Source organism: Anser cygnoides, chromosome 1 (assembly GCF_040182565.1).
Source record: "Anser cygnoides isolate HZ-2024a breed goose chromosome 1, Taihu_goose_T2T_genome, whole genome shotgun sequence".
Classification (NCBI taxonomy): Eukaryota; Metazoa; Chordata; class Aves; order Anseriformes; family Anatidae; genus Anser; species Anser cygnoides.
The window spans coordinates 61,361,908-61,383,598 of record NC_089873.1 but is presented as its reverse complement, the minus strand read 5'-3'; the positions used below and the strand labels follow the sequence as shown (position 1 = coordinate 61,383,598).

Sequence of the window (21,691 nt, the reverse complement as noted above, 5' to 3'; positions counted from 1 at the left end):
TTCAGAAAGAAGAGAGATGTTGAAAATATCCCTTTTATTTCTTGTTTGGACAAGCCTTTTTATCTCTTACACACCAGATCTCTAGGGGCTTGTTCAAGGCTTTTTGTTTGTTCTTTTTAATAGTTCATATTCATGGCTTTAACCCTCAGAAGAAAAACTCTTGTTTTGTTCTTGTTCTAGATTACATATCGACTACGCTATCTTCTCCGAGCAAGGTGTGATGCTTCACCAGTGACTAACAATACCATCCAGTTTCACTGTGACCCTAGCTTCTGGGCTCAAAATATTTTTAACCTAGGTATGGTAAAGTTTTATTAGCCCTTTGGCAGCTTGCTCCTGTTTTGAAAGCAGCTTTTTTTTGTTAAGATGAATAGCCTCTGCACTATTTATTTTTTAAATTTTTTAGATTAACCTGCTTACCTGTAGAAGGTATTTGAAGTGTGTTGTGTTGAGAAAGAACTACTGATGAATACTTATGATGAAGTACTAACAAACTTCCCATGCTTGAATGCTGTGTGTGATGGTGTGAAAGTAGCAGCTTTCGGTTTCCTGGGCAGTACGTGTGACTTCTAGGTTCTGAAACAAGGAACACAATACATAACCTTACTTTATAACCTAAAGTCGGTCTCATTCTGCATCTTCCAACCCTTTCTTATACTTCAATCCTATCTTCTCAAGCTGAAACCCACAGCAGCACCGTAACATGTTTAAGAACCCCTATTTGCTCCCTTGTCATGCTGAACAATAAGCTTTGGAGAAGTAAGATGAAGAGAAGTGAAGAATGCCAAAGAAAAATAGAAGAACAGGAAAGAAAACATTGCTTTTGGGCAGTTGTCTTGTTTTTAAGATCATCTCTCCTGAAGTTCGGAGTGGTCTTCAGGGGAAAGCATGTTTTTAACAGAATTGCAATGTAACAGTTCATCATCAGTACTCTTGATACCTTCTGGGAAGCTTTTGCTCTAGTCTCCAAACTAGTGTTTGTATTTTTGTTTTACGGCTCTAAGCTACTAGGTTTTATGACACTACTGAACCCCAGAGCCTGGAAGCTTTGCGGGTAGTCCATTTGTGTGATTGCCTGAAAGCCTCTGAGTTTAATGGAGATAAGCCTGCTAGGAAGTCATCAGCTTCAGAGCAGGAACTGAAACTCAGAGATCATTTTAGGATTTTGTGACTGCTGCTGTACTTCCTTTCTCTCTCTTACTGCTAGCTTTATTTTTCTGTTGTATATAGAATGCTTTGGCAGATACCTGTGCGACCTTTTCTGCCTTTTGTCATAAACTACAGTCAGCTCTACAGATGTACAGAGAGGTGCAAATGTATGTTTCTCTACAAAGACAGAGAAACAGTGTTATGGCAGCACTTTAAGGCAAACATGGTTTGTTTCCCCACATACCAGGATGCTAGATGGTAGCAAGGAAACTTTCAAAGTTCTTTCTTCGTAAATAAGTTTACTTGGGAAAAAAAAATCAAACGTGAATCTGCTTCTGGAAATGAAGTATCAAGCCATTTGGTGATGACTATGTGAGCTGCTGCTAAATTGAGAAGATGTTTGTTGAGGGGGGATTTTCTTGTGTGCATTTTTTTACTGTTGTTTTTTTGGTTTTGCTTTTTCTGTGCTTTTTTAATCAAGTGAGTCTTTTTGATCAGCTGAAGTCTGTTCCCTTAATTTCTGGAAAGTGTTATATTATAAATGGCTCTCGTATGGATCAGCATAAGAGTTTTTATAACAGTTTATCTACTTAAGTGATAAATAAAAACAGATCATGTTATATCTATCTGGTTTTGGAAATTGCAGCATTCAGGCTGTTAAGTTTATGATCAGAAGGGTTCAATTTCAATAAATAACCTAGATCTAAGAACCACTGAAGGGAAAAAAAAAAGTAACGGTCTAAGTACATGTTGTGGTTTAACCCTGGTAGGCAGCTAAGCAACACCTAGCTGCTCACTCCATCTAATGGGATGGGGGAGAGAACTGGAAAGGTAAAAGTGCAAGAACTCATGGGCTGAGATAAAGACAGTTTACTAGGTAAAGTAAAAGCCGCGTGCACAAGCAAAGCAAACCAAGGAGTTCAGTCACTGCTTCCCATCAGCAGGCAGGAGTTCAGGAAAGCAGGGCTCAGCATGTGGAACGGTTTCTTGGGAAGCCAAACGCCATCACCCTGAATGCCCCCCCCCTTCCTCCTTCTTTACCCCAGCTTTTGTTGCTGAGCATGATGCTACATGGCATGGGACGTCCCTCTGGCCAGTCTGGGTCACTTGTCCTGGCTGTGTCCCCTCCCAGCTCCTGGTGCACCCCCAGCCCCCTCGCTGGTGGGGCAGCACGAGGAGCTGACAAGTCCTTGGCTCTGTGTGAGCACTGCTCGGCGACAACTGAAACATAGGTGTTATCACCGCTATTTTCATCAAAAATCTAAAATACAGGCTTCTATGAAGAAAACTACTGTCCTGGTTTTGACTGGGATAGAGTCAAAGAAACAAATTGCTCTGGAAAGACTTGTGTTTTAGTCAGGCTGCACGTTACTGACAGGGTGATAGCATCTGTACACTAATGGGATAGCTTGCTTATGGATTTCAGAGTGTATTTAAGAAAATACAGTGTTTAAAGTGTTTTAATTCCACAGATTGTACATGACCCCTAGTTTTCTAGAAAAATGGAAGGGAATCATTCTCCTATGGTAACTTTGGGTTAAGTAGCTTTACACAACAGGTGTTAATTACATCTTCAAAAGCCTTTCCAGAATTAGATTTGGAGAGAATGGAATAACAATGTGATATGGGTTTGGTGATGGTTGACTGTAGTACAGTTGATACCATTCTTTGTCAAAGTAATCCCTTTTCTAGAGAAAGAAAGTAAAATTTATCTATTTTCCTTCATGCAAAGAAATATATGGGAAACAGTTTTATTCATCAGCATTTTTCTCTGCTTGTTTTATGGGAAATTGCCTAGACTTGTTATAGGCTTAGTAAGGGCTATTAGGCAATAATAGGTTGGTAGGGTTTTTCATTTTGTTTAATATATCTAATATATTTGTTAATGACTGACATGGTAGAAGCGTAATTAAAATGTATGCAACACCCAAATTACTAGGTGTCAATAAGAAAAATAGTAGGACTATTAGTATTCTGTCCTGCTTTGCGCTACAGTATGTTGGCTGGCCTAGACTCCCTCTGTGTCTATGCACAGCTCTTTCCCTTATGTGTCTAGCTAGGGAACTAAAAGGATACTTCTTGCATAGCTTCTCAGCTCTTGGGATGAAAAAGAGGAATATAAAATGCACATTGCATTTCCTCTTCCTTTGGATAATTTACTCAAAATTGAGTCAGGTCAGACTGCACAGGATCCACAGAGACTTACAGATAAGGGAGAGACATGGTAGTGTGATGTTCATTTCTGCCACGACAGGGATTGTCAGACTGTCATGTGGTATGCCCACCTCAGGAGGTGAACTCTTCTAGGAAGAGGTACTAAATCTCTGAGAGATAAGGGAACTTGAAGTGTTTATCCCCCTCTTGTACTGAAAAGCTGTTGTGTGCAGCCCTTCACAGATCATTGGAATTTTTTAACTTTCAGTCTTGGACTATAGCTTTCCCTACCTTGCTCTGTTTTAAACAAATTATCTTTCTTTTTCTTTTCTTTTAAAAACAGCATACTAGTCCCTTGAGTCTAAATCAACATCTGTTCTAGTTGGAATTCATCTTTCTTGGATATGGTAGCCAGAGTTTTACATGAGAGCTTCATATAATTGGACTGTGTATTTCTTCAGATAAAATCTCTCACCTAGCATTAGTGTCTAAAAGTTACCTGTCTACTCAAGTTTTCCTATAAATCAATAGAGGGAGGAAACATTTCCTGGAGTTGCCCATCACATCCAGGAATTGGGACTGAGTATCAGGAACTGAATACCATTTGAATATTCCATTATGCTGAATCCAAGGCAGAAAAAATAAATCACAAACCTATAAGTATGATAACACAGTTAAATTTTTGATGAGATCAGGGTGTTCTCTCCTCTCCCAGAGAAACTGTTCCCTTGTTCTTCTGGAGATGCCAGAACACTTTTCTAGGGGAATCTACATCACAGAGGAGGTTGCAGTACAAGGCAGTTTGCTAGTATCTCCTTTTTCTGCATTATAAAATACAGCCATGTTTTTGCCTGGAGACAACATAAATGGAGTCCTTTATCTAATGTTTACCCATCCTTTATGTTACAATAATGAGTGATGGCCTTATGGTATAAAAAGAAATATTTGTGAAAAATAGTATTTCTAACTGCAATATTTTAGTATTCTTTTTATTTTATTTTTTAAACCAGGTTCTCTGGTAATTGAAGATAAAGAAACAGCACCACATATGCCCAAGAGCCCTGTGATGGAAACAAATTTGCAGCCAGCAGGCAACTTACCTTCAAACCAGCTGTCTAAGTTCCCAACGCAAATAAACTTGGCTCAGCTCCGACTCCAGCACATGCAGCAACAGGTTATGGCTCAGAGGCAGCAAGCTCAGCGCAGAGCAGGTCCAGTAGGTTTACCAAATCCAAGAATGCCTGGAGCTATGCAGCAGCCTCCTGCTTCTCATCAGGTAAGATATGACTATTTCTAGAGAAGATTCTTTTTTTGCATGTTGCTAAAGAAGGAGAAAGTAAATAAAGAAATTAGATCTAGATAAAGAATTTCAGATAGCTTCATGTTTAGCTGATGGCTACGTGAATTGGCTAGGGAACACATTCTTTACTGAGCATTGAATGGCCATTTTAAACTTGTCTGGCAGAATGTGTGGTAATGCTCAGCCTATTACTGTTGAGAAAATAGTATCATATGGTATCCAACCATATGTAGCGCTGAGCTACGTAGTCTATGTTTTGTCAAATAATTATGAAGTGAATGTGTCATTCACACACACAGTTTGCATGGAACTGTGGTTCTCCCATATAACTTTCAAAATTGGAATGTTCTTACTAGCTCTTGTGACATATCTGCATTTATTATGTCAGAATGATTCAAAACGGTATACTGGGTTTTGTTTTTAATTTTCAATGTGTTGTGTGATCATTCAGATAAATGGGATGATACTCTGTTTGCATTTAATGTAAGTGCTTCAAAAGTGAAGGGCATTAACAATTTCTGGAACATTGAATTGATATCACTTAACTTACAGAATTTTTCTTTGTGCAGGCACCTCCGCGCTTGATTCATTTTCAGAATCATAGCCCTAAGTCCAATGGTTCAGCTCCTCCTGCACAACAGATGAGATTTCCCCCAAATCAGAACCTACCAAGGCAAGCAATAAAGCTCAACCCATTGCAGATGGCATTCTTGGCACAGCAAGCTATAAAACAGGTAGAGTTTCTTTCACATGCTGTGTAAAAATAAAACATGAAATGTGCTTTATATCATCTTACTTTTGTATTATGTTTCAAGAGTGTTATTCAGTTGGAACAGAGACTGCTTTCTTCTCTGTGACAAGATACCCACGGTTTTCTTAATGAGAACTGTCAAGTTTCTTTCATTCTGACAGTTCTAAACTGCTACGGAAGTGAGCCATTATGTGTGATACATAGGTGTTTCATTCTGTCTGCTATTACTGTGATCTCTGGCCATTTTTGCAAAACTTAACGAGGACATGGTCTATATATGACAATTAATGAATAAACAGAATGGTAAACCCCAATATTTAGTGTAATGGTAACAACTTTACTAGAAACCAGGTAAAAGCTTGACTAAAAAGTCATAGCTGCAGCCATTCTCCAAATTATACCAAATCTGGACTCTTACAGTTGAGGAATAGAAAGGTGTGGGTGTGGGGCCTCTGCTGAGTAAGAGTGATTGATACCTAGCTGATCAGCAGTTGAACTGGGGCAGGAGCAAGTACTTCAGAAATTTTCTGTCTGTTCAGCAAGCCAAATCTTCATTAAAAAAAAACTATTAACACGTGTTGTTAGGTATTTTGAAGGAAAGAGAGGATCATGTTGCCAGAGACAAGCAAGGAAGACTCTGGTTTGTGACCTGAGAAGTAGAGTAATAACATTCATGATTGCAGTGCTTATGATGTCAGAGAACTAATTTGAACAGAATTGAAGAAAGCTGCACAATATCTAAGAGAACCTGTAATAACAAACTAAATCCGTTCTGTTGTGAGCATCTGTAAGAAGAATGGCCTGTCTGCAAGCCTTTCTTTCAAGTATTTTCATTATCTAGTAATGTCTTTCTTGAACTGGAAACCAGTGAATAGAATGACTGACTAGAAAGGAGTTGAGCAGAATCAAATATTGCCTGCAGTTGCCATGAAATTCCATTAAAGTCATTGAAAACTGCGTATGTCTACCTGACAATGAGATTTAGTCTGTACACTTTATATCATATTGTTAAATGTATAGATAGGTGGAGATACATACAGCATTTCAATTTCTTAATCGTTTTAAGTTGTTAAGGGAAGCACAGCATCAAACACTTAATGGTGTCCAAGTGACAGTATAGCTATTTACTTAATAAAAGTACTGGAGCAGTTGTGCATTCAGCCTATTACCTGTAATGCTTTTATTTCACTAAAACTGTTACATTCCTCCCACAATACTGTCAATGCAGCATGAAATATTAATAGATACTTAAATTCAAAGCTGTATCTCAGTGTTAAGAATTCACATTATTTCTTCTATTCATAGTTTTCAACTACTTGTCATCTTTCCTTGTCTTGTAAGATTGGTCGCTGAAATTAGATAACTTCAGAGTAAATCAGGATGTTAAATTTGAATTCAGTTTACTGGGCTAAGCTGCTTGTTTAGCTGGTGAGTTAGAACCAGGATGTGTACTGTATGTACTGGGGGTGAGGGGAGCTGAATTGTGGATATCTGTGGATCATCGTCTTTTCTTTTTAGTGGCAGGTTGGTAATGGACAAACTTCAACTGCCACTTCAACTGCAAGCAACATAACATCTACTCCATCCAGTCCCACAATCACTAGTGCTGCGGGGTGTGATGGGAAGACATATGGTGCTCCTGTGATAGACTTGAGTTCTCCAGTGGGTAGCTCCTACAATCTGCCATCTCTTCCTGATGTAAGTGTACCATATGAGCAATGTTTTATGGGTGCTATTTTGAAGTCAGTTTTAATGTTTGTAAAAAGTAGAAATCCTTTTAGTTTTAAAATTCTTCTTCTGCTTGTCATAATGAGACGGTTCCAGGAAACAACAATGCAGGATTGCCTATGCACTGCTGGCAGTATTCAGGACTGTTCTGGGGAAACAGCCAGTAGGACTACTAAGAAAAATAGCATTCCGGGTTGTAATTGTGATTGGATTTGTTTATTTGGTTGCTGCCTCTTGCACCTCCCTCCACCCTTCCCCTCTTGTATTTATACTAACAAAAATGAGTTGACTTAGGTTTCATTTACCAGTTACTGACTGCTGACGGTATTTCTGGTAAACTTATGAATTTTTAATATATTTCTAACTAATTGAAAGCGCTGTATTGGGTATTAAGTGTTGGCATAATCAAATATTTGTTGTCTCTTCTTTTTGATGGTACCTTTCTTCATATATCCTCTAACATTAAGGTGAGCAGGTGGTAGAGGAAGCATCATCAGATTGTCTTTCCTAAAACTTCTAAATTTCTTTCATTTTTCTTCTGATTGGTCATATTTGTTAGAGGTCTGCATTACAGCTATTGATCTCTATTCAGTTGATTTTTCTTCTTTCAAAAACTTCTGAGCCTATTTTTATGGTCTAAGGTTTTAGATATCTGAAACGTCATGTTTTTCTAGTCATAACTTGCTGTTACTCTATTTCTCCCCTCTCTTTTGTTCTCCCCAATAAACTCTTAGATAAAAATGTTCTATTTTTTAAACAGAGTGAACTGATATCTCAGTGTCTGTCAGAGTAAAAAGATGAACTACAGAACACAATAACAAAAGTATGGATCTGTAAGGCATTTCTACATTTTGTTCACAGTATCATTGTGAACTTTTCAACTTGTATATGGTTATGTTTATGCTACTGAAGATATATTGCCCAAATCACTGTACATATGTAGACTTAGCAGAAGCTTCTGCATCCACTTCTGAGAAGTCTAGCTTATAAACAAATTTATTTCAATGGTCAATGCAGTTGCTACCTGTGGATTTGTGATGTGTCTGGATAACTGAGAAAACTGAAACCAAGGTGACCTAATTTCCGATCAAGCATGATCTTGTGTATTAAAAAAGAAACACACAAAAGCTAGCGTTTCAAAATGTCATTTCTCTTTATCAAACCAGAATGTTTAGTTTGTACAGAAAGCTAGAGTAATAATATTGGACCAGGTTCAGTTAATCTGGCTTGAGCCATGGCTAGAAAGAGCAACTGTTAACTTGCTGTTTTTAGTGAATATGTGTGGCCCCAGCCCAGAAAGTATGCAGGGCAAATGTGTTCTCAGAGTGTCCTTTAGTGTTGAACAGGACTGGAAGAATCTCAATGGATTAGTGAGTAGTTTGTGTATCGCTTATTGTTGTTTTTAGAGTATAGAATGTGAGCATATTGAAAGAGGGTGTGAAGATTAAAAAAAAAAAATCATATCCTCTTTCTTCAGTATATGAAAGCTACCTGTCTGATGAAAGTCTTCTCTGTAGCTGATGGAGGAAAAAATGGCACTTCCAGAATCATCTCAGCTTAAAATAATGTTATGGATCACTGTCAGGATTTGGCCATTCCCCTTTTCAGTGAAAGCAAGATGATCAGTTTTAAAGCAATCACATCACGCTTTTGGTGACTAAAGCTAGGTGAAGTGCATTTTGGTCTTCAGCCCAAAAATAACTCTATGGCGGAGGAATGATATTTTTTTTTGGTTCTATGTTCCCCCTCTCCCAAAACTAACTGCTTCCCCTCTCTTTTCTGCCTTTTAGATCGATTGTTCAGGAAACATCACACTGGATACTGTGGCAAGGAAGGATGGCACTGCAGAGCAGAGCCAGGCAAAACCCCCCTCAAACAGAACTGTGCAGTCACCAAATTCATCAGTACCATCACCAGGCCTCTCAGGTAATTAGACTGTGGTGCAATTTCCTATTTAAGTGGCATAATTGAAGAATATAAAGTGGCAATGGTAACACTAGCAGAATAAGTTATTTCTATTAACAGCGAGAAATAGGAAAGTGAAGCAAAGTTGTAGAAAGCCTAGTAGGAGGTAAAGTTGAGACAGTGTTTTAGCATTGTGAACAAAGTTAAGTGGCCAGATCTTAAAAACATAGTAGATCCTAGCAAATTGCAAATGCAGCTGTATCCACAGAAAACTGTCACTCTTGGGTATGAGAGCATGAGTTCCCAATACGTTCTCACTCAATGTTCATGCACTCACATGGCATTCATGTGCTCGGACAGATCAGCTCAGACAGGACAATGCATTCAGACGCCCACGTGAACAGAGACAGTACAAACAGCCTGCTACTGTTTGTCAGGATCAATGCTTAGGGAAAATGCTCTTCACAATTCTTTGGCTATCTGGTCCCTAGACCCTTGGTGGAGTGGGGGTGTCTCTCTCATATCTGCCTTGCTCTTCTCTCCCACCCTGTCCTGAGACCTCACCCTACTTACATCTAATATGGCTTAATGTGTTTTAGCAGATCACATAACTAGTAGTTAAAAATAGAATTTAGTAAGGTAAGATTAAAGAAATTGCAGTGATCCAGTATAGGAATCAGCCAGGCAAAAGTACTGAATTATCAGCCTGTTCACATGCAGTGGGCCCCTTTTTAGTCCTATCCTTTACTCTATTATTTTCTTCTCATCCTCTCATGATTATGTACTGAGATATGGGTTAAATAACAAGGCAGGAGAAATTTGACCAAAAACCTGTGTACTTCTCCAAGTGACATATCAGGCTTGGCATAGGTATGTATTATGTTCTAATCTGATTCTTCTGTCCTAGGAGGCGTGAGTGTGACAAACATACACCCTCCAATTCGTTCACCCAGTGCCTCCAGCGTTGGGAGCAGAGAGAGGTAAGGAAGTAGTAGGAGAGAAGAAAAGTGTGACTTCCACCTCTGTAGAACATGCTTCAGTCTCTTCTGTCAGTAATGAATATAGAAGTTAATCTGCCTAGCCTTCTCTGCTAAAAAGATCAGATCTGATAGTTATTAAAACAACCTTTGCTGTCTAAAAGTATTAATACATTTGTAATTTACTAAAATACATCTAAAAACATATTAACTCTGTAAATGATGGCTCGGTTGGCTTTATTAAAAGAATGCTAGTTATAAGGCGTGTTTTAAATTCAGAAAAATCAGCTAAAGGTAAAAAGTTGCATATTGAAGGTCCTTGTGGAACTATAAAAGTCTTCAGATTTATGAAATTGATGTTATAAAAAGGGTTATTAAGAATTTTCTGGCACAGCACAGTTAGTTAAGTGAGGTCTAGATATGTACTGAGAGTCTGCAAAAATGTTTGTATCCCTTAGTGATGGAATATTAATGAACAAATAGGTTTACACAGTATTGTTTGAAGAGAGCAGATCCATTAATGTGTTCCAATAAATTAGGGCATACATCTGACGTGAGATTAAATTTTTATGCAGAGAAAAAATCAAATGACGTTGATTCTACTTGAACTGGAAAGATGGATGCTTTTTTAATATATGATACCTTATGCTTTATTCCATTTACATAGTAAATATTTTGTAGGACTCACAACATACAAATATAAACTATTTAAACGTTTTTCACGAAAGTCCTTTACTTGCATTAAAAAATGTTTCTATCTGCTGTTCCTTGATTTTTTTTTGACATAAAATTATTGTTATATAGTAAAAATCAATAAGATGGTATATTTGAGTTTGGTTATTCTGTTTCTATTATGAGTAGGCACATGAATGAAAATAGAATCTAGTTCTAAAAGTAGGGCTCTAGTTTTTCTAGAGCTATGAGGTTGTAGGAAATTCTTCCAAGCAAATGTAAATATATGTGGTTTATCTAGCTTATTTGCTTGTGTGGTTTACAATGGTCAGCTCACATTGACTTTCCCCCAAGATATAACTGCATCTCTTCCAAAGTGGGGTGATGTTCAGTGGAAGTGCTTTTGTGCATTTGACCTAAAAGAAACTGAGATTATTTGCAAACCTTCTACTAACGGGAAGTAAAACCATGAGTAATTCTGTACTTCTGAAACCAAGCTATTATTGTATTTCCATTTTTTTAATGCCTTTTCAAAATATATTAAAAGAAATAAACTTGAATGTTGTATTCTATGGAAGTAATACTGCAGTGCTCAGGATTCAAAGAGACAAAATGGATCAGCATTCTGAAGTCTCAGAAAGAATCGGTGTACCAAAGATGTACAGTTCTGACATTAAATTTCTCTTTTTGCCTTTTTTTTGTCACTTACAGTTCTGGCTCTTCTAGCCGGCCACTGGGAGCTGATTCTACACACAAAGTCCCAGTTGTTATGTTGGAGCCGATCAGAATTAAACAAGAGTCAAGTGCACCAAATGAGAACTTTGATTTCCCAATTGTTATAGTGAAGCAAGAAACAGAGGAGGAATCCCGGCCCCGGAATGTAATATTAATAAAGATCTCTCTCTTTTGCCTTTGGGGAGGGTATTTTGTGTTTCTGGGGAATAAAATAATTTACAAATATTCTGTTGGGGACTTTTTTATTCGGGGGAAAACTGCAAAGCTGAAAGTATCAACATAAAATGAAGAAGTGAAACTCAGAATCAAACTATTTCTTCTACCAATTCAGTTAACTGGTGTGATCAGACTGCTTTTATCTGTTGAAAACCTGGGAAAGCAGGAAATAGCTTACAAACATCAAATTTTCATGTGGTGCTAAGAAGTGTTTCTAATAGTGAAGTAATACACATAAATAGCGTTGCTTTGATGCTTTTGGGGTATCGAAGATCAGTTTTATTTTTAGTTTTATTGCCGGAGCAATGTTTAAAATGCCAGAAATAGCCTCTCATAGCTAATTTATTGTGTTTAAGTGCCTGTTGCTATGACATGATAATTCTTTCGTGGACGTTACAAGTTGTATGGTTGCCTACATATAAATGTGTTATTCTGTTCAGTTTACTCATTAGGGACATATAAAATCATATCAGTAGCATAATAAAGCTTCTTTTACTTCTTCTTACAGACCACCTTTTCAAGAAGCATACTTACTTCATTGCTGTTAGATGGCAATCATAATTCCACTTCTGATGAAGCTGTCATAAGAACAGATGCACCAGACAGCACAGATGATCAACCAGGGATACTGCTGGAGAATACAACCACTGGGAAGTCGGGATGGATAGGCCCCTCACACGCTGGGGAGGGCAGAAAAGAGGATGACCCCAATGAAGACTGGTGTGCAGTATGTCAAAATGGAGGGGAGCTCCTTTGTTGTGAGAAATGTCCCAAAGTGTTCCATCTTTCTTGTCATGTCCCTTCGCTGATGAGCTTTCCAAGGTAACTATGACCCCTTTAATTCCATCTAAACTTGCATTAAAAGACAGGAGCTTTGTATTGTGAAACCTACTACAAGAAGTTTGAACCTCAAAGGAGTCTTTGTCATCTTTGAAGTCTTGAAGTCTGCAGTTTTATTAATTGGTGAAAATTGGAATTTGCATTGAAACTTCAGTTTAACCTTTCTGTGGCTGCAAAATCTGTAATAAAACTCTTCAATTATTTGGCAATTAAGGAAGATCACTTACATCTAGGGCATCTATTATTATTAGCTGAGGCCTTAAAATTAGGCCACAGAATTACTAGTCTAAGTTTTTTAAGGGCAACAGAAAAAGGTTTACATTTATTTAATAATAATGAAATACCTAAAGAAAAATCTAATTTAATACAGTATTAAATATATTTACTAATGCTAAATATGGCTATATGCCAAGCATGGGTTGTAGTGCTTGATATCTAGTAAGATCGCATTCTGTGTTGAAACAAATAGTAGACTTTCTTAAGAGGATTATGCAAAAGTACTACTCAACTCTTTGGGTTTCAAAATTCAGTCTTAAATAGGCTGTTAAAAGCATTACTGGCGTTTGCTTCTGGAATTAGTCTCTTTGATAAGACAAATGGCATTTTGTGATGTTCCAACTTAGAAATGCTATGCAATAAGCGTATTAGTATTAAAGGATAAAACATCTGTCATAACATGCTCATCATTTAATGCTTTTATGTAAATATTAGGCTTTTTTATTAAATATCAACATAGTTTTCTGGAATGAAACATTTGAATAAAAACTTAGTTTTGTATATCTATCATCTCTGTTTATGTGCTTCTCTGAATAAGCATATTTCTGCAAGAATATCTATTCTTTAAAAATGTTTCTACATTTTAAAAATGTTTTTTACCTTTTGAAACTTCAGATTCATAGGGCTTTTTCTTTAAATAAAATGATATTAAATTACAGCTTTGTACCATAAGCAAAATCCAGCAAGTTACAGTAAGCACTTCAACTAATATTTGTGCCTGTCTGAAGGGAGGAAAAAAATCCTTGAGGCAGCAGAAAATTTCAAACTCACAAGACTTTGTTTATATTAAAATGAAACCTTCAGACATAGGTCTTCAGGAGTTCTCATTTTCACTGGATCATTCTATGGGAACTGAGATGATGATGTCTGGGGAGCAAGGAAGCCAAAAACAACTTTTCTGAAAAGTGTTTGGTGTTGTAAAGGTGCATACTGATACAAGTGCACTAGGTTCCTGGACTTCAGAACCACATTTTAAAATAAGTTTCCTCCTGGCTTCAGATTTTTCTTTTCATCTTCATGGCTTTTTTTGCAACTATAATGGTCTATTTCACAAACTATGGTCTCTTAGGATTAGTTCCTTCAAACACAAAAAATTCCCTCGTCATGTCAGCAGTCTCAGTCTACTTGTGATTGCCTTTTGTTCTTGCTTCAGGTGGATAGAACACTTTCCCGTATAGATTCACAAGGTCACTGCATTTTTTTTCCCTTTGCACCAACCCATCCCACTCTTCCTGATTCTTGGATATTTGAATGTGCCTTCTCTCCATCTTCCATGTGTTTCCTGTATTATAAGATCTTTAGGTGATGACCTGTATCTATTTTTGTATATCTGTCACATCATTTCTTTTATGCTGGTCCAGGTACAGAGGTGAAAATATCATGTAAATAAATCCGCTAAGCTAAGAGGGGAGAAGGCCAAAGTCTCTTTGAAGGGAAATGCCATTATTCATTTCCGTATACTAAAGCTAGCAGATGGTGGAAGTCTTTGTATTATTCTAAATAAGTACTAGTAAGACTTTTTTTTTTTTTTAAATATTGGAAGTCTTCTGCCTTACTATCAAAATGAACTGAAAGGTTCTGAAGAAACTGTTTTCCATTTGCAAAGATCTTATAGGATCTTATAGGATCTTATAGATCTTATAGGACTTATAGGGTCTCTGAGTAAGTACTCACAGTTAGGTCCCGTAAATGGTTATTACTGAGTTGTCTACTATGTAAAGTACAATTCAGCCCTCTTGTGGTTATCTGTAAGAGTGCAAGTTCTCCACAAGACTTTATTCTAGAGAACTATATTAAAAGCATAGACTCATCACAGGTTTTCTGAAACGTAAGAGATGATCACAAATTGTATGAGAGAGTCAGTGAACAGAGTCACCTTCCAGAACTAGTTTTGTCTTGTTCTTATGCTGTCAATTACATCTATTGGGTATTCTTAGACTGTAATTGATAAAATCAGAAATAGCTGAAAGTTTATTTAGGGATTGAAGAATATCCAGTTTTCCAAAAAAAATTTTGTCTAGGGTAATCTGGATACATGGTAGATCAAGCTTGTAGAGAGAAAACCTGGTTCTTGCTATATAACACTAACACTTTTCCTTCTGTTTGGCCAACGTCATTTATCTATAAATGAATTCTTCAGTCTCTCTGTAGTTACGAAGTACAACTCTTAATGCTTTGGTTGAATTCTAGGAGGTCAAAGTTTTGTGAACTTTTGTGAAACTTTTCAAAGGAGTGAAAAGTTTTAGCAGTAATGAAAGTAGACACCATTAGTCTTACGACAAACCATGCCCCTATTGTGATACCATTAATGATACCCGGTGCCATTAAAAAGGAAAAAAGTTCTAATAATGTTTTTGCCAGCAGTCCTTATCTGTTTTTTCTAGTTTTAAAAAACAAAACAACAAAGAACGCAACAAAACAAGACACAAAGTGGGGAAAAAAAACAGCCCACAAATGAAGAACTTATCCAGAAATATGTAGAAAGTCTTTTATCAAGAGTGTGCTACTTTTATCAAGAGTGATGCTAATGTATCTGTCTGTCTTGTTTCTGTCTGTCTTGTCTTAGCGGGGAGTGGATTTGTACGTTCTGTCGGGATTTGTCCAAGCCAGAAGTTGAATATGATTGTGATAAACCCACTCACAGCCCTGAAAAAAGAAAACTGGAAGATACTGTGGGTTTGGCGCCAATAGACCGTAGGGTAAGGATGAGTCTTGCTGCTTTTTTGTACTATGAAATGTATACATTAAAAAAAAAATAAAGTGATTTTAAAACAGAGAAATAACTTCTTAAATAAGCTCTGAGATCTTAGCAGCCTTCATGTAAACATGCTGAACAGCACATTCTGAAAGTCTGAGAAGTGCCTGTGGTCTGACACTCTGAACTGGGACTGCATTCTAGGAATTATTGAGCGCTGTTTGTAACAGCGACCTAATGCACAGTGACCTTGCCTTGAGCAATTTTTTCTTTGTATTTTCCAGGTTTAGCATAGATTGACTTTATCAACTAATGATTTTTGTCTTTAAAGCACTTTATTACCATCCTTTTAAAAAAGGTATGTTGGTTCTTTCCTAGCAAAGATGCACAGATTAACACAAGTATTTGGGAATAACTTCTATCAGTTTGAAACTCTTAATACTCTGGTGGAAAAGTGTTGAAGACAAACAAACAAAAACCAAACAAACCACCATCTTTTGGTTTTGCCTTAAACCTCAGAGTTAAACAAAAACAACTTGTGCCTCTGAGCAGACAGTTGAACTGCTTGCCAGAATCTTTTGGATTCTTGTTTTCTTTTTCTTGTTTTTGATTTTTGTTGGTGTGTCTTTTAAATTTTTTTCTTATCTATTTGTTGCTTTATTAAAAACTTATCTTTAAGCAATTTTGAGGTCTATTGGAAACTGCAGCAGTGTTTTACTTGGTTCCTGTTGGCAACCTGTGTAAATATACTGAGACGAATATTGTATTTGGGAGCTTAGTCTACAGGTAGGGCCATTGTTTGCCTTTGCAGTCTGAAAGGAAAAAGACTAGCTGTGTTCATATTTTGCTTTAAATGTAAGTTATAAGTCTTGTAAATATTCCAATGAAGGATCAGCAAGCATAAAGTCACAGAAAACTATTTTCTGAATCTCTTTCCAAGCTCAAGATCCAGTTTAATATACTTGGGTACACAAGGAATAGATTTTTTTTCCCACTGCTAACAAAAGGCACTATAGGCTTTGCAGTTACAGAGCAGTTATGCCCAGATCAGGAAAAAAAAAAATTAGTTATGTCTCTGAATATTTATATAAAGCTAAGAGCCACATGTGCTATTTTTATTCTGTGGAATGTTTGCTGGACTCAGCAAATGCTGAATAACACTGTTAGTAACTACATCAGGCTTCATAGCATGCATTTGAGAATTAATAATGATAGGATGTATGCATTGCAGAGAATGAATGCTGCAGACCATTAGTTATGACAGGCTTGCTTCCTAATACAGTTTCTGTGCTCACTTTTCTGCTTAGGGGCTGGGAAGAGTACTGAGAATTTGTTTGGTGTTTTCTGTAGTTCATTATTTTAGGACAAATCATGTAGTTTTTTTACTTGGGTATATATTTTTCTTGATACAGAAGTGTGAAAGGTTGCTGCTATACCTCTACTGTCATGAAATGAGTCTTGCTTTTCAAGATCCAGTTCCTCCCACGGTATGTACCTCACTTCTTTCATTTCCATCATAATGGAAGTGGTTGTAATGGTATTGTTATGCTCCTTATCAGAAGTCAAGTTTGTTGCACATTGAGTGTATTGAACATTTTTAGTTCTACTAAAACTGTCTGAAGGGCAGTTGAACGACAAAACACTGGGTTGTAAGGGGAGTCACTAGTATGAGTCCCCAAGAGCTAACTTTACTTCAAAAAGTACTCCAAAAATAGACATGAAAAGTAAATTCTGACACTGTCTGCTGTTTTTACAATGCCAAGTGATGTCACTAAAAAAAAAAAAAAAAAAAAGAATTGGGATACATATTTCATTTTTAAAAAATTACCTGATTTTTGAAGATTGGAGTGCTGCATAGTACTAATATGAAAATTTGTGGCTGACTGTGAGAGGGCACTTCTTTACTGTGAGGGTGGCAGAGCACTGGAACAGGTTGCCAAGAGAAGTTGTGGAGTCTTCTCTGGAGATATTCAAAACCCGCCTGGATGCCATCCTGTGCAATGTGCTATAGGTGATCCTGCTCAGCAAGGGGGTTGGACTAGATGATCTTCCCTTCCAACCTCAGCCATTCTGTGAAATTGAATTTCTCACTATTAGCTGGAAATTTTAGTTTAAAATGCTAGAGAAAACTTGGGTGCGTGCATCAAACAGTGGAAGGATGACAGCAAGTTACTTGTGTGCTTTTACAAATTGTAGTCCAGGATATGCAGAAGAGCTACCAACATGATCAGATGAACAGTGCCTCTTCTACGTTCCTCAAGACATGTCAGTGGGAAAATAATGCATCAATAAGTAATAATGCCCCTATGTATCCTTCTTATTCCATTTAAATAAGAAACTACAACTGAGATGCCAAAATCATTGATCTCTGTAACTTGCCGCAATTTTCAAGGACATATTTCATGACCAAAATTCGCTTTAAGCAATACATGTACTGCCTCTGAGTGTGTTGCCGAAGTTGTTATAAGGTAGTCTTGAGAGTGAAATTTAATAGATGGTTCACTTGACATACAAAGGCAATGTCAACATCATTTGTTTTATTGCATGTAATCAATGCAATTGTTTGTTTATTTTGCTTTTCTTTTAAAATAGGTATTGGGAAGAGTGTATTTTAGCTAGCAAAGGTAGCATGTGTCACCGTTAGTCCAGAAACTGTCTGTATATGTGTAAAATGTGTATATATCTTAGAATTGTACTTCAAAAGATGAGACTAAATCTTCCCATCTCCCTCAGATGTAAAGGTTTATACAACAATATTCAATGAACATATTGTTCAATAAATAATTAAAATAAATAATTCTCTGTTTAGGTTCCTGATTACTACAAAATAATCAAAAAGCCTATGGACTTGTCAACCATCAAGAAAAGACTTCAAGTGACCAGTTCATTCTACACAAAGCCAGAAGATTTTGTGGCTGACTTCAGACTGATTTTCCAAAACTGTGCTGAATTTAATGAGGTTAGAAAAGTAGATATCTCATCTACTTTTGTAGGCTTAGACATTTTCAGGAAGACTCTAGTTGGGGTAGAACTTATTTAAACATAGGTTGATGATAAGACCCTAGCGAAAACATAAATTGCATTTGAAACTGTTGGTGTTAGATGAGTACACAGTAGAGATCTTTTTGTAGAAGGAAGGAAGCTTAAAACAAACACTCTAACTGAATGGCAGGACAACAGATAAGGAGCAGAATCATTGCTCATTACAGAGGTTAATGGTGAGGATTTGACTAAAAACTTGGTTTAATCTTGAGTGCATCAAATCTTAAATTCAGCGGGGTTTTCCTTCTAGAAGGTCTATACTCACCCTTATGACTTCTAGTTAAATGTTGATAGACTGTTGTTGTCCTTCACTGCATGTAAGGGAGTAATACATGTTGAAAAAGGGTTGCAAGTACTGAGTGAACCACGAAAGGGGACAGAATTATCAGTGAGAATAGGGTTTCTCTAAGTGGCTTCAGTTGGGTTCTCATCCAGACATCTTCAGTAGCTGGGAATCACCTGCCATGGTGACTTCTACTTCAAGAAGCTGGTCAGCCATGGTAGCTATGAATGACTTCAGATCTAGTCTTCTGAGACTCAGTCATTATCCATTCTAGTAATATTTTCACCATAATTTAAAGATAGGTCTGTAAGCTAGACAAACTAAAGCATTTCATGCGGTTATTCCAAAACACTTTAATACCCTTGAGGCATACCTATATATTTCAGAGCATAACCCAACTTTTTTTTATAACAGTCAGAATGTAACAGGTTGTAGAATCTTTTTATACAGCTTTCACAACCCATGGCTTTTGCAGTTAGCTTCTGTGATAATCCATCAGAGAAAAAGGTCAGTGGGGGTGTGGACCAAAAGGTCTGCCCTCTCCCTCTGTTTTGCAGGCTTGTGCTGTTGGGTACCATGTGTTCCCAAGATGCTATTCTTGGTGCTGTTCTTACTGCTGTTTGATTTTTGTAACTTATGAGAGCACTTAAATCACATTAAGTCTTTTAGGTATAAAGCTATTTCATGATGTATTGATGTTGTTAATTCACCCAACAGCCTGATTCAGAAGTGGCTGATGCTGGCATGAAACTTGAAGCATACTTTGAAGAACTTCTAACGAGCCTGTATCCTGAGAGAAAGTTCCCTGTACAGCCTAACTGCCAGAGTGAAAGAGAGAACACAGAACTTAATGATGACTCAGATGATGACTTTGTACAGCCCCGGAAAAAACGCCTCAAAGGAGAAGACCGTCAGTTGCTTAAATGAGACGCATGTGTGAATATGGAACGTTTTTTAAAAACTAAGAATATTTATCAGTCAATTGTAAAAAGGGGAAAAGTCATGACTGCTTTGACCTGTAGGTTTGTGGATATTTACTAGACTTCCTACCCCTTGTCTGAAACACAAATCTAATGGAGATCCAAGGCATGTGGAAAGCTTCTCTGAAGTTCCAAACTTTCATCATACTTCTGGAACAGCACAGAAATTGTGATTTGTGTGGAATGACAGCTGTTTAACTTTTCTTTGAGGAAGAAAATAAGTTTGTATAGAACTAAATTTTAAAACATTACATAGATTCAACTGAATGGCTTTCTGAGTTTGAAGAAAATGTGATCTCACTGGACATTTAATTTTACCAAAGGCATGTGGCTGGCCATAACTTGATTTTTGTACTGTATTTAACACAAGCCATGAAAACAGGTGGTGTAATATTGTTGTCCTACAGTACTGACTGGTACAATGAAAGTGTAGTTACTCCCAAAGACATTATTGGCAATTTTAAAATGTAAGGGAGAGTGTATTAAAAAACTTTAAAAAAAAAAAAGAAAAAAGAAAAGAAAAAAAAAGGAATTTGAGAGTTTTTAATAGAGGAAGCAAAGGATACAGTGCTTTTGTACCACTTTTCTCAGCACCAGCAAGAAATAATGGTATTTCTGTACTATGTTGTTTAACAAGTGTCTCATAAGTTTGATGTGTTTCTGTTTAATGGAGTCAAAGGCAAAGCCTCGAGGAAAAAATGTTTGCTTGCAACTACCAGTCAATCTTTGGGTATGTTTGGGGGAGGGAGGGAGGGAAATATTCTTTCTGTCCACAAGGTCTTGTTGTTTTTCCAAATTTCTAAATATTGTTGTGAGCATACAGCCAGCATTGTTATTCTCTTGGAAGTACACAAGAGGAGGAAGAGTTTTTAAAAAAAAATGTCCTGTTCTTTGACCCTTCATCTGTCCTTGTTAAAATTATCAGATGAGGACAAACTTTTGTTGTTGTTGTTCTGTCTACTTTCCAGAGATGCTGACCACAACATAGATAGTCGTTTCTGCCCTCAGCAACTTCAGATTTAGTGAAGTACTTGTCTATGGCTACTCCAGCTACTGATTTATATTCGTCATTTATGTCATCTTAAATGAAAACTGAGTTTTAGGGAGAACAAGCACTCTCTTGGATTAATTGAGCTCTGATGGTTCCAGAATGTTTCAGATGGTATTATGAGGATGTGCGTGTACACAAGCCTGCTTTTTACTTGCTATGTAGCACAGATAACGGTGCTGTGGATAGATCACTGACAAGCATAGACACAAATGCTGCTTGTGTTTTACTGCTGTGTACATATGCGCTTGGAACAAGGCCTTTTTTTTTTGCCTTTCACCAGGTACCACCTGCCTTTGCCCTAGAGTGGCCCTGCGTATTAAATGTAATAGGTAGTTCAGAAGAACACTCAGTCAGCCTTTCACAGTCACCATAGTTTTTGAAATTCCAGGATGATATGGTTTTAAGCTGCCTAGAGTAACCATTCTTTTTTTTTGTTTGTTTTTGTGGAAAGCTTTATTGCCTGAAGGTTATGGAGACCATTCTAACAAAACAGGCGTGATCAGTGCATACTGCAGGAGCACGAAGTTAAGAAACATGAGGTGCTGCCATTGCTACGTAAAGTTTTAAAGCTAGCACTGCCTAACCGTCCTAGATACCCTGTCACCAAATTAAGTGTGCTTCCAGAGGATGCTGACAAGTGTTTCTCTGGCCCTTAAGTTGCAAGCACATATTTATTAGGCTTAGCACAGTTAGCGGTGAAATTAGACACTTACACAGCTTCATACACAGCTTGATCTTTCAGTGGAAAATACTGGGGAGATAAGTGTTGATGTACTTGCAGTCCACTTGCTTCTCCCTCTGCTTCTGATTTTTCACATCAAAACAGAAAACTTTGAAATCATGCAGCCAACACTTGAACAAATTAAAAATAGTTTATTCCAAAAAAAACCACCAAAACACAAAAACCCAACCAACCCACAACCTCATGCTCTGTTTT

At 37.1% G+C, this 21,691-nt stretch overlaps 1 protein-coding gene across 4 annotated transcripts in view; it reads left to right on the top strand.

Moving 5' to 3' along the window:
- The window catches only part of TRIM24 (tripartite motif containing 24), a 60,126-nt gene extending 39,487 nt beyond the window's left edge, over positions 1-20,639 (top strand). For 3 of the 4 annotated variants that reach the window (XM_066997860.1, XM_066997857.1, XM_013173121.3), the window contains 12 exons: positions 181-298; positions 4,314-4,579; positions 5,173-5,337; positions 6,873-7,052; positions 8,873-9,008; positions 9,895-9,967; positions 11,348-11,516; positions 12,096-12,409; positions 15,270-15,402; positions 16,811-16,885; positions 18,208-18,357; positions 19,441-20,639. In XM_066997860.1, coding sequence (XP_066853961.1) covers positions 181-298; positions 4,314-4,579; positions 5,173-5,337; positions 6,873-7,052; positions 8,873-9,008; positions 9,895-9,967; positions 11,348-11,516; positions 12,096-12,409; positions 15,270-15,402; positions 16,811-16,885; positions 18,208-18,357; positions 19,441-19,650 — 1,989 coding nt within the window. In that variant the 3' untranslated portion in view covers positions 19,651-20,639. The remainder of the gene's footprint in view (positions 1-180; positions 299-4,313; positions 4,580-5,172; positions 5,338-6,872; positions 7,053-8,872; positions 9,009-9,894; positions 9,968-11,347; positions 11,517-12,095; positions 12,410-15,269; positions 15,403-16,810; positions 16,886-18,207; positions 18,358-19,440) is intronic. The other variant, XM_066997859.1, reaches the window with a different exon arrangement.
- Positions 20,640-21,691: the final 1,052 nt, after the last annotated feature.